At 37.9% G+C, this 17,228-nt stretch overlaps 1 protein-coding gene across 2 annotated transcripts; it reads right to left on the bottom strand.

The window, feature by feature from the left end:
• Positions 1-1,260: 1,260 nt before the first annotated feature.
• On the bottom strand, positions 1,261-15,478 carry LOC114279227 (glutamate receptor 2.2). Of its 2 annotated transcripts, none has more exons than XM_082884201.1 (5): positions 15,109-15,478; positions 12,676-13,913; positions 10,622-10,934; positions 9,495-9,892; positions 1,261-1,762 (listed from the first exon to the last, which is right to left on the bottom strand). In XM_082884201.1, the coding sequence occupies exons 1-5, from the start codon at positions 15,389-15,391 to the stop codon at positions 1,361-1,363; spliced, it is 2,634 nt and encodes an 877-aa protein (XP_082740327.1). In that variant the 5' UTR covers positions 15,392-15,478; the 3' UTR covers positions 1,261-1,360. The 2 variants fall into 2 exon arrangements, with proteins under 2 accessions (XP_082740327.1, XP_082740328.1); XM_082884202.1 differs by lacking the exon at positions 1,261-1,762 and adding an exon at positions 4,187-4,476 and having other exon boundaries at positions 15,109-15,423.
• Between the last annotated feature and the right edge of the window lie 1,750 nt (positions 15,479-17,228).

The following is a 17,228-nucleotide window of genomic DNA, read 5'->3' as shown; positions in this document are numbered from 1 at the left end:
AAGAGTATTGAGCGATAATTAAATTGATTCCAATTAATATCTAAGTAAATATAGTCTCTCATTTTGTATATATTGAATAATTATGGATAATTATAAAGGAGAAGGTAAAAAGGGTTGATTCCATTTGTGCTTTCTTGTATCCACCTTTTTAAGATTTGGAATTAATTTTAAAAAGCTGTGGGTTGGGAAGTGGTGTGGGCTCTGTGTTTCTCTGTACTGGGACGTATGAATGAAAGTTGAAGTTGTCGGAATAGGGAAGTTTTTGGTTCGCCTGATTGTTTTCAGGGGAAATCAAATGTCAGTAAAGAGGGGAAGGTACAAGATTTGTTTTTACACGATTAAAGTATAAATTATTTATAACTTTATTATTTTATAATTATTTTTTTACTTTTTATTTTTTTGAGTTTTTCCCTTGTTTTTAACTTGTCATGTATTCGTTTTTAAAAGGGCAAATTACATATACACCCCTCGAGGTTTGGCTAAATTACAGATGCCCCCTGAGGTTTGAGAAATTACGAATTCCCCCCTGAATGCTATATTTGCATAAGAAATTAGGGGGTAATTTGTTATGAAATATAAACCTCAGGGGGCAAATTGTTATGAAAATACAAACCTCAGGGGGCGGGATGTAATTTCTGAAACCTCAGGGGTATCTGTAATTTAACCAAACCTCGAGGGGTGTATATGTAATTTGCCCTTTTTAAAAAAAGTAAAAGTGCGTTTAGTTTGGTTTTGTGAGATAAATTTTTTTTAAAATTTGGAAATGAGTTAAATTTTTTTTTTTTGTTTGTTTAGTTGTATATTTTGAAAATAGTTTTGAAGTATGGGATGATTTGATATTTTATTGTAGTTGAGTAGATGTGTGTGAGATAAAAAGTGATTGAGAAGGAGAAAAGAGAGAGAAAAAGTGATTGATTAATGTGTAGGAGATAGAAAATGATTTTGAAGTTTTTTTTCTAAAATCACTAAACCAAACAAAATTTTAAAAAAATTCCTTCAAAATTTCTTTTTCAAAAACGAACCAAAAATACTGTACTTCTTATATAAGGCCAAGTTTGGCAACACCAAAATAATTCATCTTTTTATCTTTTTTTCATCACATCACCTCTCTACTTTTCTGCACATCTTTTCATAAAAAGACAAAAAATACACTTATTTAGATCATCCCAAACAACCCCTAAATCACAAGTTCCACAATAATTGCCACATATCTTTCGTCTCTGCTCTTAAATTTACATATCTACCTATCTCAGAACACTGACAAACTTGTAAATCATTAAAAATCTCAAAATATCAAAATCTAAAAACACGATCTAGTAAATATTTTGAGACAGAAAAATGAGATTTGAAAAACAAAGACCTAAAGTGGAGTCCACGAGTCCCCTGCGTGTGCAGAAGATCTGGGAGTTTCAGCATCGCTTACTCTTGTCGAAAATCGTTTCCTTCGAAGCAACCAACATTTGATGACAGCAAACATTAGAATCCAATTGGTTTTGTGTTCGCGCATGGAATCGTCGAGCTTCCTCTGCCGAACAACAACGTAGATCAGCAGAGCAAAAGTCGATGTCCCCCCTGTTAATATGAATAGTGCGAAGAAGCTGTTTGGGCAAAGACTCATCACAGTGTCGGAATTTGGATCCACGTCCACGCAACTCTCTGTTGAAGCCATGTTGTCCTCTAACTCTCGGAGCTTGCCGGTGTCGATCACATTTGCCAGTGCTTCGTTTATGCCCGGTAGTATTGGAGACCCCTTCGGAAACACCTGAGATTTGCGCAAACCCCCCATGATAAGCTCGATTTTACCATATTTTGTTCAAATTCATTGAGATTGTGGAAGAAAAGATTGGAAAATCTTATGGATTTTAGCATCGAAAATTTATTCCCAAGCTAAGGTCTATGACGCAAATTTAAAATTGATGGAATGTATGTTGTATTTAAAATAATTGTTTTTTTTTTTTTAAATATTGTTATTGTTGAAAAAGAAAACGTAAAAGTGATTTAAAAAAAGTCGTTTTAAGATTTGCGAGAGTAATTTTACACGAAATGAAAATGATAGGATTTTTTTATTTTATATTTATGTTTGTTTTTTGAAATCATGAAAAACTAAAATGAAGAAAACGGAACCAATCCCCTGAGACCCTATAATTTATGTCTCATTGGAGTCAGAGAAAGGGAAAAAGAGAAAAAAAATAAAGCAAGTTACATTTATTATTTGAGATTTAAAATATTCATATAATTAACTTTGGGTTTGTTTATTACGTGGGTTGATTTTTTTACTTTTCAATTATTTTAACTTGAGATTAAATAGTTTAGTTTTGAATGAATTTTTTGATTTTTTTAATTTTTATAAAAAAGAAAATAAAATGATTATAGTTTGAATGTGATATTTTATCTAATTGACTTTTTAACCTATTTATCTTTTTTGTAACTATTCTAGTCCCATAATTTGATGCCAAACAAGTGCTTTATAAATTTGATATAATCACGTTAACATCCATCTTAATAAGAAATTAAAAGAAACCGGTGTAGGTGGTGTGTAATGGATAATTGAATATAAAATATATATTTTAGTGTAAAAGATATGACTTTATAATTATGACTAGCAAATGACTCGTGAAAAGGAAGACTGGTGTAATGTAAATATTTTTTTTGGGTAATTTATCTAAAAAATGGTTAGTTAATTACACTTTAATCTTCTCAAATTTTTTAATATCATTTTATTAAAAAAAAAAATTTATGGCTGTACGGGGAGCAAATATTCCGCGGAGCCCGTACTCCTTTCGTCCAAGCTCCTTGTCTATCCGATCGACCTGCGAGCACAACGGCGGTAAGCTACCCGGCGGTGTGTGGCCGGAAAAACCCCTCCGACGGTCAAGTTAGGACACACCCTCAGGGAGAGAGAGAGGAAGAGAGAGATATATCACAATGAGTATTTCTCACCAAATGATGTTTCATCCATAGCATGGGGGGGCGCAGTCATGCTTGTATACTTTCTGCGTTAACCTTTGCACCCATTCGTCCATTGACACGTGGAGCTGCTCTCCTATCTGTCAGCGTAAATCCAGCTAAACAACACCTAATCAAACCGCCAGACAACATTAGCGGGAACGGATAGCCCGACAGCACCATCCCGGCCTCCTTCGACCGTGCTGCCTAACGAGCCCAACAATGCTCATCGCCGAGCACCATCACTACCGAGCTCAGCAGCACTCCGGTGCGACTGTTCTCCAGTCAAGTTAGGTCGGTCTGCGGCAGATCACGATCACCGAGCTAAAACGAGCGAACAAGAGAAGACAAGCCGGCAGAGGATTATCTCGGCCAACTCTGGTCTAGACTTCGGTCGAACAAGCTTCCTCTCAGCACGGCTTAGCCCAGCTCGGCCCAAATACGCTTGGACCACTTTCAGCCCGGCCAGAACCGCGACCCAAGCCGAGATTACGAAAATCTCCCTCTCAATTGCCCCTTAATTTCGTCTGCATTTGCGTGACCGGAATTACATTACAAGGCCGACCTCGACTTTTTGCTCGGTGGTTCCCTTTGCTTGGTTTAGAAACTTCAAAGTTGGCAAGCAAAGTCAGCTCGGCAACTTACTTCTTGGTGAATAAAATCAGCTCAGCAACTTGTTTCTTGGCGAGCAAGATCAGCTCAGCAAAGAACTCCAAGGTCGGCGAGCAAGGTCAATTCGGTGACTTTCTTCTTGGCGAGCAAGATCAGCTCGGTGACTTTCTTCTTGGCGAGCAAGATCAGCTCGGCAAGGAACTCCAAGGTAGGCGAGCAAGGTCCGCTCCGCGACTTGCTTCTTGGCGAGCTAGATCAGCTCGGCAAGGAACACCAAGGTCAGGAGCAAGGTCAGCTCTGCGACTTGCTTCTTGGCGAGCAAGATCAGCTCAGCAATGAACTCCAAGGTCGGCGAGCAAGGTCCGCTTCGCGACTTCCTTCTTGGCGAGCAAGATCAGTTCGGCAAGGAACTCCAAGGTCGGCGAGCAAGGTCAGCTCGGCGACTTTCTTCTTGGCGAGCAAGATCAGCTCGCAAGGAACTTTGTCATGACCCGAACCTGCCCTTGTGGGTTAAGGACATAACCGGCCAGTAATCATGAGATTACCTACGACCTCAAACCAAACCAGACATATTTTAACAGAGTTAACGGGGGCCAAACGGAAGAAATTTTTAAAACTTTGTCCATAGAGCTGTGCTTACATGGCACGCCAAAACAAACTATACATACATACATTAATAACTCACAACAAATATACAATACCATAAAGTTCTGCACAGACAGGATTATCCAAAACTAAGTCAACCCATGAAAACTGTATACCGACATAAACAAAGACTTCGCCAACATGACAATATAAAACAAAACGATAAAAAGACGAAGGCGAGTTTCATGCGTGAGACACATGTGCTGACTCTCCAAAACCCGGTTGTTCCATACAGACTTCACTAGGGCTGGGTCTGGACCTCTTTTAGCTCACCTACAAAGACATGAATGAGCGTGAGCGAAAGCCTAGTGAATGATATCAAATAAAGAAAATACATTGGAACATTATACATCAGACGGCCTTGGGCCCAATTCACTCATGTCAAACTGGCCTTTAGACCTTTCAAACTTTCATTTCAAACTTATCCTATAGTTGCTTTCAGAACGGCCATAGGACCAGTTTTAATCAGAACGGCTTTAAGCTCTTGAACAGAGTGGCATTGAGCCCTTAAACAGAGTGGCGTTAAGCCCCTATCAGACTGGCATTAAGCCCTTATCAGAATGGCATACAGCCCTTGTCAGAATGTATGAACTCAAGAGATGTCTCGCACGGATTCTAGAGGTGACTCACATTGTAGCACTTAGTTCCGTACAACACTTTGTTTCATACCAGAAAATACAGATTGGCCTCAGGCCTAACAGATCGTACAGAATGGCCATAGGCCTAGATTGGCTTTAAGCCCAGTTCATGTATGTATGGACTCAAGAGGTGTCTCGCACAGATTTTAGAGGTAACTCGCATTGTAGCACTTTGTTCCGTACAGCACTTTGTTCCGTACCAGAAATCATTAGGTCTTAGAGATCAAACAATTCATATCATGTCATAACATAGCATAATCGAAACAGATAGATAGAAATGGAATAATCTCAGTTTCCCAAGTATACCAATATATAATAGTGCGCATAAGTTTCTCATGGTTTATGTCAAACTGTTATTCGTGTCAGATCATTATTCGTATCAGACGAACTTTGGCCTAATACATAGCATAACAGATATTTTAAATTGGGGACAAATAACATACTTCAGATATCTTTATTAAGATATTACTCACAGTGATCGGCTGATTGATTTGCCCTGGAGCTTGACCCTACATGTCACATAACACATATGAGTCACAACCGAGTCAATCCGTTCTTAATTCACATATTCCTCTTTAGGCTTAATTCTTATTCTTTTAACTCATTTACAATGCTCAATGTATGCCTAAGAGTACTTAGAAGTGAAAGTGAACGAAAAACGGAACACAGAATGCATTTTCAAAATTTCAGGAAACAGGGTCCCCGCTCGAACGTGGACTTCCCCACTTGAGCGGACCCATGAGGCCTGCAAAAGTATTGGTTATGTCGAATTTATGCTCAATCGTACACTCTGGCGCTCGAGCGGAAGGTCTCTCTACATGGCGCCCCGCTCGAGCGTGAACTTCCCCGCTCGAGTAGACACCATGTCTGCAGAAAATACTGGGAGCTCGAAATTCACGCTCGAGCGGCGGTTCTCTCGCTCGAGCGGACATCAAATTTTCTAGGTTTTCCAGAATGTGTTCTTGAGCTACAACTTGATATTCAAAGGTTCAAAATGCATGTTTTTGGCTCAATCTTCACATAAACATATACTAACATGGTATAACTACCAAATTACATCATTATGAAGCTCAATTTCACAATTTAATCACGTGCATGGCCCAAATTAACCCAAACTCATCACCAACACATCAAATTCCAACATGCAAAGTTTACACCTCCATGATCTTCACTTGCATGTGAGAGATATTCATTATTCTCAACTAAATTGGTGAAGAAATGATCAAATACATGGATTTCAAACAAGATTCATCATGGATTACACACTTTGTGCTCAATTATGGAAATTCATAGTGATTTCCTACATGCATGCACACATAGACTTCAAATTCATCAAATACAACACAATTCCATTTCTTGATCACCAACCAACTTGAATTCACAAAATCACAATATTAAACTCATGAATTAAGGGTTGATTACTCACCTAGGAGCTCTAATCTTCCAAATTTATGCTTAATTTTTGAGTTACACTTCAAAATCTTCAAGCTTCTTGAGAAATCTTCATTTTCCTACACTCTCTCTCTCTCTAATTCGGTTCTCTCGCTCTCTAAGGAGCCCAAAATCAGTCAAATGAAATAAAAGAGAGATATTGAGTGTATAGTGCCCTTAAGGTAAGTCCTACTAATCAAAAATATCAATATTAAATAATTGGGCACACAGCTCGGCAATGAACTCCAAGAGCAGGAGCAAGGTCCGCTCCGCGACTTCCTTCTTGGCGAGCAAGATCAGCTCGGCAAGGAACTCCAAGGTCAGCAAACAAGGTCCACTCTGCGACTTCTTTCTTGGCGAGCAAGATTAGCTCGGTAATGAACTCTAAGGTCGGCGAGCAAGGTCAACTCGATGATTTTCTTCTTGGTGAGCAAGATCAGCTCGACAAGGAACTCCAAGGTTGGCGAGCAAGGTCTGCTCTGCGACTTGCTTCTTGGCGAGCAAGATCAGCTCGGCAAGGAACTCCAAGGTCAGCGAGCAAGGTCAGCTCGGCAACTTTCTTCTTGGAGAGCAAGATCAGCTCGGCAAGGAACTCGAAGAGCGGGAGCAAGGTTCGCTCTGCGACTTGCTTCTTGGCGAGCAAGATCAACTCGGCAATGAACTCCAAGGTCGGCGAGAAAGGTCAGCTCGGTGACTTTCTTCTTGGTGAGGAAGATCAGCTCGGCAAGGAAATCCAAGGTCGGCGAGCAAGGTTCGCTCCGCGACTTCCTTCTTGGCGAGTAAGATCAGCTCGGCAAGGAACTCCAAGAGCGGGAGCAAGGTCTGCTCCGCGACTTTCTTCTTGGCGAGCAAGATCAGCTCGGCAAGGAACTCCAAGGTCGGCGAGCAAGGTCAGCTCCGCAACTTGCTTCTTGGCAAACAAGATCAGCTCGGCAATGAACCCCAATAGTGGGAGCAAGGTCAGCTCAGCGACTTTCTTCTTGGCGAACAAGATCAGTTCGGCAATGAACCCCAAGAGCGGGAGCAAGGTCAGCTCGGTGACTTTCTTTTTAGCGAGCAAGATCAGCTTGGCAATGAACTCCAAAAGCGGGAGCAAGGTCCGCTCTGCGTCTATCTTCTTGGCGAGCAAGATCAGCTCGGCAAGGAACTCCAAGGCCGGCGAGCAAGGTTCGCTCTGCGACTTCCTTCTTGGCGAGCAAGATCAGCTCAGTAAGGAACTCCAATAGCGGGAGCAAGGTCCGTTCCGCGACTTTCTTCTTGGCGAGCAAGATCAGCTCGGCAAGGAACTCCAAGGTCGGCGAGCAAGATCAGCTCGGCTACTTTCTTCTTGGCGAGCAAGATCAGCTCGGAAAGGAACTCCAAGGTCAGCGAGCAAGGTCTGCTCTGCGACTTCCTTCTTGGCTAGCAAGATCAGCTCGGCAAGGAACTCCAAGGTCGGCAAACAAGGTCAGCTCGGCGACTTTCTTCTTGGCAAGCAAGATCAGCTCGGCAAGGAACTCTAAAGTTGATCAAAACCATTAACAAATCTCTCACTGAACAAAATTCGCCCGGTAAGGAATTGCAAAGTTGAACAAAACACCAACTTTAATCTTGTCGTGGAAAATCAGCCTGGCAAGGAATTATGATCTTTCCATCAAAATGATTGTCAATTGCCCATTTTCCTCGGCCTTCTGACTGACGTCTTCCAAAACCAAACTCCCTAGATCTCTTCAATGGTTGTTTGCACAGCCATCCTTTGCGCTTCCTGCCGGCGAGTGTGCTCCTGCCACACATCCCTTAGGTCTTTCAAACGGTTGGAGCGTGAATATCCCGACGCCGTCGTCGGACGTAAGGGGTAGTAACTGCTGTCCCGCGTACAAGATGTCATCGTCGGCGTGACATAGTCTTCAGCTTTGAAGCTTCTCGTGATGAAGAGTGAAAGGGTGCGGCGTCTATTCTGACTGTCAGAACGGCGGGAGTGGACGTGCTCACTATGGTTTCTCACTCTTGTGACGCCCTTTCCCTTCATCTGGCGTCTCATGGCCTCCACCCTCGTCGCCATTTTCTTAATGATTGTATCTTGGTCTCTCAACTTGCCTTCCAGGTGCCGAGTGTATGAATCTCGCTGTCGACGATGCTCTTCTGCACCGATAGAGTGCCTAGAACTCATTGCGTGCTCGTTTCGCGCATCGCTGGGAAGACCTTGTGCGGAGGTCTCCAAATCAGCCATTGTTGGAATGGCGGACGGGTCATCTTTGCGCCGAACGGACTCTGGCGTGATGCCATCAATGGCGAGTAACGGAATGTCGTCGTGGTTTGCCATAAAAGATGACCGGAGAAGCTTGGAGGACAAGGATTTGTCTGTCGACTTCCCACAGACGGCACCAATTGTACGGGGAGCAAATATTTCGCGGAGCCTGTACTCCTTTCGTCCAAGCTCCTTGTCTATTCGATCGACCTGCGAGCACAACGGCGGTGAGCTACCCGGCGGTGTGTGGCCGGAAAACCCCTCCGACGGTCAAGTTAGCACACACCCTCAGGGAGAGAGAGAGGAAGAGAGAGATATGTCACAATGAGTGTTTCTCACCAAATGATGTTCCATCCACAGCATGGGGGGCGCAGTCATGCTTGTATACTTTCTGCATTCACCTCTGCACCCATTCGTCTATTGACACATGGAGCTGCTCTCTCATCTGTTAGCTTAAATCCAGCTAAACACCATCTAATCAAACCGCCAGACAACATTAGCGGGAACGGACAGCCCGGTAGCACCATCTCGGCCTTCTTCGACCGTGCTGCCTAACGAGCCCAACAATGCTCCTCGTCGAGCACCATCACTACCGAGCTCAACAGCACTCCGGTGCGACTGTGCTGTAGCCAAGTTAGGCCGCTCTGCGGCAGATCACGATCACCGAGCTAAAACGAGCGAACAAGAAAAGATAAGCTGGCAGAGGATCATCTCGGCCAACTCTGGTCTGGACTTCGGTCGAACAAGCTTCCTCTCGGCACGGCTTAGCCCAACTCGACCCAAATACACTTGGACCGCTGAAACCACTTTCAGCCCGGCCAGAACTGCGACCCAAGCCGAGATTACGGAAATCTCCCTCTCAATGGCTTTAGCACTTGCAATTTTGATAATTAAAATGTTTAAATATATTATTTTAAAATTGAGAGAAATAAAATGATAATATTTAGCAGTAGTTCGGGAAGATAAGGTTTAAAAAAAACAAAAATTGAACTTACAAATCCATATCCTCCAATTTTGTAGGTGGGCCCAGCTCTAATAAAGCTCTTGCAGTATCTAGCAAGGAACAGTTTGGCAACAGGGGCATCAAGAAACGCAGCTGCAATTTCTTTGGTCCTGAGGGCCTGTGCGATCTCTTCTTGTCTGTTGTAGTGCTTCATGCAATTGTGGCTGAAATTCAAAACCTGACCCAAATAATTTGCAACGAAAGACTTATTGGTGCACCCAACCATCGCATTATTGTACTTGAGAGTCTCGATATCTGCGACAGTGGGCTCGAGCCGCGGCACTGTGAGCATGCTGGTGAGGTTAGCCGTGTAGCTCTGGGTGATGACCAGTGCCACGAATAGCCACACCACCGTTGCCATCCTTGACAACTTGCTGTGTAGCTTTTCCCCTAATTATAAATGAAGTTTTAAACAAATCAACCAATCATGATTTTCTCAACTATACATGTACTTCAAGGTTATTTTGCAAAAAAATTAGTAAGTTGGGTTATTTGAATTTATAATTTTAAATTAATGGGTGAAAGCTATTTCACACAATTTATGCAGATCAATCAGTTTATTTTTTTAATCAGGAAAAAAAAATTAATTATTATTTTTTTTTTGGGGGGGGAATCAATACCTTAATTATTTAAAAATACAAGTGTACCTTTTAGAAAATAGTAGATTTAAAATTAAATAAATAAAAAAAACAAAAAAAAAAAAACTATATTGTCTTCTATACCGTAGCAACAATTTTAGCAGTGTTAAGAAAGGTAATAATATATTACTATATTACCCTTAGTTAAAGAATTTCTCTCATTCTCCCAATATGAGTAGATACATGTGATGTTTAGACATAAGAATAAAAAATGGTAAAATAGGCAATTGTTATTTTGATGAAAGATATCATCATTTTTTATCAGTTTGACTAACGGTATTATACAAATTCTTATGAAGTTTACATTTTAAGAGGAAGGCAATAGAATTATATCAAAAATAAAACGCTAATTGTCAAGGTTATAATTTATCCTATATAATTCATTCAAAATATTTTAAAAGCTCAATTTTAAATTTTGCCAAGTGAAGATAAATTAATATTGTAAAGCAACATGTATAAGAAGTTTTAATTTCAGTCTCACCGTTTAAAGAGAACAATGTGGCAAAGGTTAACCAAAGCAAGGTTCCGATTTGATTCAGTGCGGAGCCTCTGAGATCGGAGCAACGATCACGCTCGATCATCCATATGACAAAGCCATTGTAGACGTTGATCGATGCTGTGAGGACCCACATTGATTTTGTGAAAGGCTTCAAGAACAGCCAAGCTTTGTTGCTCAACTGTGATTGGACAGGGACTATCATCACCAATGCTGCGTCGGTGTACGGTTGCGAGAAGTCTACATGGTGGTATCGCTTCGCTGTTATTGCTATTGCACCAAGTGCTGCATCAAATTTCTACTCTCCATGCCCAAAAAAAATATAAAATAAACTTTACTAAGAAATTATAAAAATATTAAAATGTATGATATAAATTTAAATTTGAGTTCACACTAAATTGAGTACGCTATTAATATTAGATTATTAATTCAGCACATTGATGTAGTATTTCTGAACAAATAAGAGTGCTGGTAATGACATGAGTAAAGCTAACTTAACTCATCATTTTAATCGGTTGAATTAGAGATAATTTCATCCATCTTCTTTTGTGTGATTTTATTGGTTAAGAGTACCACATGCATATATCACGATTGTATTCCGAGAATATTGAATATTTTTTCTGAAATTAAAAAATAAAAGTAAAAAACCTCACTCTCATTAGCTATAGTTCATTGACGTAAATGGAATCCTTTTTCTTATTTTTATCAATGAGAATTGAGTGTTCTGTTGACTCAAATATCCTCTGTGTAATCAAGGTTTCATTCCTTAACTCTCTGTCTTTTATTTCTTTTGAATGGAAAAAAAAAAAAAAAAAAAAAAATTAGACTAGTTTTGAAAAGTAGAAAAAAATTTAGTTTGTTAGTATATTTTAACTTTTTTTTTAAATAAAAAATAAAAAAAATAATGTAATACAAATAAGTCAATAAATTAATAAATTAATTTTTTTTATATTCCCAAAAAACTTTATTAATCAAACAAAATTATTTTAAAATATATTGTGACCTAGACTCACAATTAATTTGGCTACATATATATTACATCAACGGTGCGGGGACTCTAGGGTGACCCAACACCACCACCCCCACCTTCATGTGAGGATCTGTGATATCAAGACAAAAAAAAAAAAAAAAAAAAAAAAAAAAAAAAAAAATTCAGTCAATGAAAAAACAATAGGGGTGGTGGGGGCACCCCCATTAGGGCCTCAGCCATTTTCAATATTACATTTTCTAGCTTCCCATCATTGTCACTAGTCATTGTCATTAGAGATATAATACATTTTTATAAACACTTTACAAAAATAATAATTAATTACGCTTAAGTAAAATTATTCACACGTAAATTATTTATAAAATAGTTGACAAATAAGGCAGAAATGGATAGGGTCCACATCCGTGCAACCAATTTGTGAAAACTACCCTATTAGTCTTTAGCGTTGACTGCCTTGTTTGTCATGTATTAAAAAAAAATTAAAAAATTATTATTTTATTTAAATCATATCACCTCTCTATCACATAATTTCAAATTATTATTTTATTTAAATTATATCATTTTATTTAAATCACATCACCTCTCTATCACATAATTTCAAATCTAACGCAAACCCAACTCACATTTCATTAAAAATCAAAAAGTACACTTAATTAGAACATCTCAAACCACTCCTTACGTCATTTAATACAATTTACGTCGTTCAACACAAATAAAATAAAATAAAATAATAAAAAAATTTCTTACATGTGAATCATGATGTGAATTTATCACAACATTTATTATATTTATTCGGTAAATGACATACATATTTGTGTGTGGAGGGTCATAATATTAGAAAATTTATTAAATTCATCTTTTTTTTACGAGATATAGTCATTTATTTCTGGACAATGTTAAAAATCTTAAAAAAAATTACTAAAATTTCTATTTATGAAATATTTAGTAGAAATTTTGATAATTTTTTTAGTGTTTCTAACATTATTATTTAATTTTTCTGATCATTTATACAAACATGTTGAATTGAGTGTTGAAGATGTAGATCTCTCACCTTCAAATAAACTTGCTCCACCAAATCATCGAACAAGCCTTCATAGGGAAAGAGATCATAAGACAAATTATACGGCAAGCGTTCAATGATTGCATTGAACACATCTACTGAAAATCCACTGATACTATAATTCCCTGTGAATTCATCATACTCCACTCGCAAAAACAGATTGAACAATGTCCCCTTTGGCACTCCAATCCTCAATCTGTTTGTCCTTGTTGGCAGTGTCCACCCTTTCGGAGCAATCCTAGGTTCCCCGGGCCAAATCACCATCTTCAAGCTCTCCATACTATCATTGTACCTTTCTCCTCCATCAACGGTCCCCGAGAAACCAAACCCATCTGACCAAAATCCAATCTCTCTGTAACTCTTTCCGATCACATTAATGATCTGGAATGTTCTCACCGGAGCTACTTTCCTTTCGATGAATCGAGATTCACCGCTCAATCCATCAAACTCGGTTAACAGAATGTTATCTATCAAATTATCATTGTCATTATTAGTCATCGCTGTTGCCACTAATCTCGTGGCATCGTAGGCTTGGAGTGCGGAAATCCCTGGCTCGTGATTTTCTTCATCGGGATTCTCTAACCCGAATCTCCTCCTAAATCGTGTGTAGAAATGATGGTAGTGGGACCCAGTTTCGTTGAAATATGTTCTCACTCCCAACGCGCCTTGCATTGAAGCAATGGCGAAGGGATTGATAGCATGGACAAGGCTTGCTATGGGATCGGTGATGATCCACACGTAATTCCTTTCCATCATTCCCATCTTATTCGCCTTTTTAAAAAGGCGGATAGCTAATGGAAAGGACGTGTGGATCACGAAGAACCTGCACTGCCCCTTTTTAAGTTTCTCTAGCTCTGGAGAAAATGAGGTCGAGCTAGCGAAAAATGGGAGTCCTACGAGGTGGCTTATCTCTGCACCTACTTCTTGTAAGGAGTGGTGAAGATGAGGAATGACTCCGGTGGCTGCAGAATTAGTATCCTCGTAAATCACGTTGACTTGACGCCATCCCCATGACTGCACAATGGCTGCCACCGCCTTCATTTGCGCGGATGGGCTTGGCGAGGCTTGGAGGAGGAAGGGCCACCGCGTGGTAGCCCACGGTGGAGAATCAGCAAAGGAGAGAATTGGAGTGTGGGTTTGGCTACCAATCTCTGAAACTAATGATGCCTCGTCCCATGATCTTGGCCCCAAAATGGCTTGAACATGATGTGTATTGATTAGATTTGTAGCTGCATATCAATGTGAACATATAGATACATTAGCATATTTGTTTTACTGTTGTTGTGCTTGTTGTGATGTTACTGTTTTGTATTTTTGTGTTTCCGATTTTTTTATAAGTTTTAGACTCCCTCTATTATTGTGATGTTTTTGTCTTTTTGAATTTTCTTTCATTTTCCTCACTTGAAAATAGACTCCTTCTATTATTTAAAATATTCAATTGACATAACAACTTTTGACTTGACTTTTAACATCCTACCTCCACGTGAGAGGCTGTGGACTATAGCAAAAAAAACAAAAAAAAAAACAAAAATATATATTTCAACCAATCATACCCTACTGGCCCAGTGGGGTATGAGGCTTTTCTCTTTTCTCAATTCACAAGATATTCTCTGTTTCACATACTTATTCCCTACCTAAACTTACACAAAAGAGAGACAAAGGGGAGAGGCATCGTTTTTATTTTATGGGTAAATTACTAGCCGATTTGACTAAAATATAAATTTTTCTTTGAACTTTGAGAAATTATATTCTATTTTTAAAATTTATATTTGCATAATAAATAGTCCCATGAGGTTTACATTTGCATAACAAATGATTTGTTATGCAAATATAAATTTCAGGAGACAATTTGTAATTTTTCAAACCTTAGAAGGAATCTGTATTTTTGTCAAATCTCGAGGAGTGTTGGTAATTTACCCATATTTTATTTTTAATAATATATATTTTTAAAGTAGCAGAGTGTTGACCTTAGAATAGCTGCATAGTACACAATTTCAATGACTCAACAAACTTAATTATAATCATATTTTTTTTACAAGAAGCTTATTGTTTCATCATTATTTGTTAATGCTATTTAGGATAATGACATATAAAGAGAATGTTTGCACAAAGTTTTCATAATGATGAAAATACTGAATAAATTTTCATTTTAAAGAACATCATTATATTGAATTACAATTTCAAAAACGTGTCTTATCATTTTGAATAAAAAATTGTCTGAAAAATCTATTCACTGATCATTTTCTCAAAATTTAAGTACTATAAATTGTTTATTATCATTTCAAATATAATTATACTAGCTTTCTACAAAGTATCAAATGAAGTAATCAACTGAAAAGTTACTTATGGGTGCACAGAAAAATTAATGTACAACTCAAATTCATTAATTGTGCATTAATTTTTATGTTCACATTATATATATACCAGCATGAGCTGCTTGGATTGGATCCCCGCCGGAGTCACTAACTTCCAGAATCAAACTTATATTTGTGTTGAAGTAGAAATCATCGATCGCCAATTCCATAGCAACCTTCTCTTCTCTGCCAATCCGAGAACTGAAATCCACGATAGCGCCTACAATGCTCTTCTTGACATGGTTTGTCTCCTCCGCCATGTTCGTGCCTCCATAGGCCCTTTGAGGTAGCTGGGAAAGCAACAAGAAAACCAAGGTCAAGACAGAAAAGAGAAGATGTGAAACTATCTTCATTTTTTTTTTATGGAATGAGCTATAACAAGCAAGTAGCCGCCAATTTTATTCTTATAGATGTGTTAAGAAACAACAGTAGTAGTTGAGTTGCAAAGGATTTTCGTGGTAACAACGCTTATGAAGTTTCCGCAAATGTTGGGTCAGCCAATACGTACAAATAAAGGTGGCTTTTCGGATGGGAAAAGTCTTTTAAAAAGGGAATGCTTCCCTCCAGTGCAATCACAAACTGAAAAGTACTGTTGAATTTGTGAGAATCTATCAAAGGTCTCGTTTCAATAATCTAAACTATTTAATGTGTAGAATTTATCGAGTACTATATGTTTGTAAAAAATCATATTAATTGTATATCGATAGTTATATGATCAAATCAGTTTTGTATGAAAAAAATATATGGTGAAAAATAAATGGCTTACAAAAATCTGATTTAATCACATAGCTATCGATATCCGATTAATGTGATGTTTTACAGGCATATAGTACTTTACGATTTCTACATATTTAACGGTTCAAATTATCGAAACAGGACTCGTGGTGGGCTCTCACGGATCCAACAGTACTCTTCAATCCGATTATGGACTAGAGGGAACCCATTCCCTTTAAAAATACTTAAATTTGGGTATTACGAAATCAAAAATGTTAGAAATCCTAAGAATTCTATCAAAATTTTTACCAAATGTCTTATATGGGTGTGATATAAGATATTTGATAAAATTTTTGAGATATCTAGCAGTACTCTTACGAAATTGATCAGAAAATAAGTTGAGGGTTGAGATTTAAATTGTATATTGTGGATCCATATATAAATTAAATAAGAATATTATGAATCATAAAGATGTATTTTGAATTTTATTTTCAAAAATGTAAAGTGTAGATTTAAAATTAGTAAAATGTATCACAATAAATATAATTTAATGATTCACTTTTCTAAATATATATTTTGAATTTATAATATTATTGTAGATTAAATTTGAATCACGCATCATCATATCATCATACATTCATATCATATATATGCTATTAAAAGTATGTTTATCCTTAATTTTTTTTCCCTCTTATATGAGGTGCATCTCTCTTCTCTTCATTCTTTTTTATTTTTATTTTTAAATGCAACATTATATTTATTATTTCTAAAATTTAATATTTTAAAAACTTCTATTTAATCTGAATTACTAATAAACAAAACTTAATAGAACTATAAGTACTAAAAAATATTTTACAAAATTAATTTTATTTTGTTTTTCTCAATTTTATTAAAGTATTTTGAAATTTTTTAAAAATTCTTGAGATATTGATTCGTGATAATGTTTTAATTTTAAACAGTGAATATCAATCACAATAAAATAATCAACGACAAATTGCCACAACGATTTAACGTTGAAAAAATCACAATTGGAGCACCTCCAATTGTGATAAAAAATCACAGGATAAAACCACAAAATAATCCGCTAAGAAGACAAAAAGAATTCCACACGAGTATCTTCATTTACCTAGCGAATCTAAGTCCGAATTGAATTAAGCCCGATGTGCCTCTTCCACCACCATCTTTATTTTGAAACTGCTTTACCCAACGTTGAATTCACAACGCTGATGTCAAATCCACGATGATGATTCACTCCGGAATCCACTAAAACTTCAGGTCCAAGTTCTCCTGAATCCACCGATGAACACCTCTTTCTTTTTGTGAATAAATGAACAAAATTAACCCTTGATGTTTATCAATATGTAATTCATTGATCAATTGATCCTCTTTTATACATGAAGAAAACCCATATAAACCACCCTCCAATATAGAACACTTTGTATTCTGCACTTCTCTAAGAATCTGGACGAGTTAAAC

The sequence above is a fragment of the Camellia sinensis genome, chromosome 8 (genome assembly GCF_055761805.1).
Source record: "Camellia sinensis isolate YWXY chromosome 8, ASM5576180v1, whole genome shotgun sequence".
Taxonomy (NCBI): domain Eukaryota; kingdom Viridiplantae; phylum Streptophyta; class Magnoliopsida; order Ericales; family Theaceae; genus Camellia; species Camellia sinensis.
The sequence above is the reverse complement of the archived record's forward strand: the minus strand, read 5'-3'. Positions and strand labels throughout refer to the sequence as shown.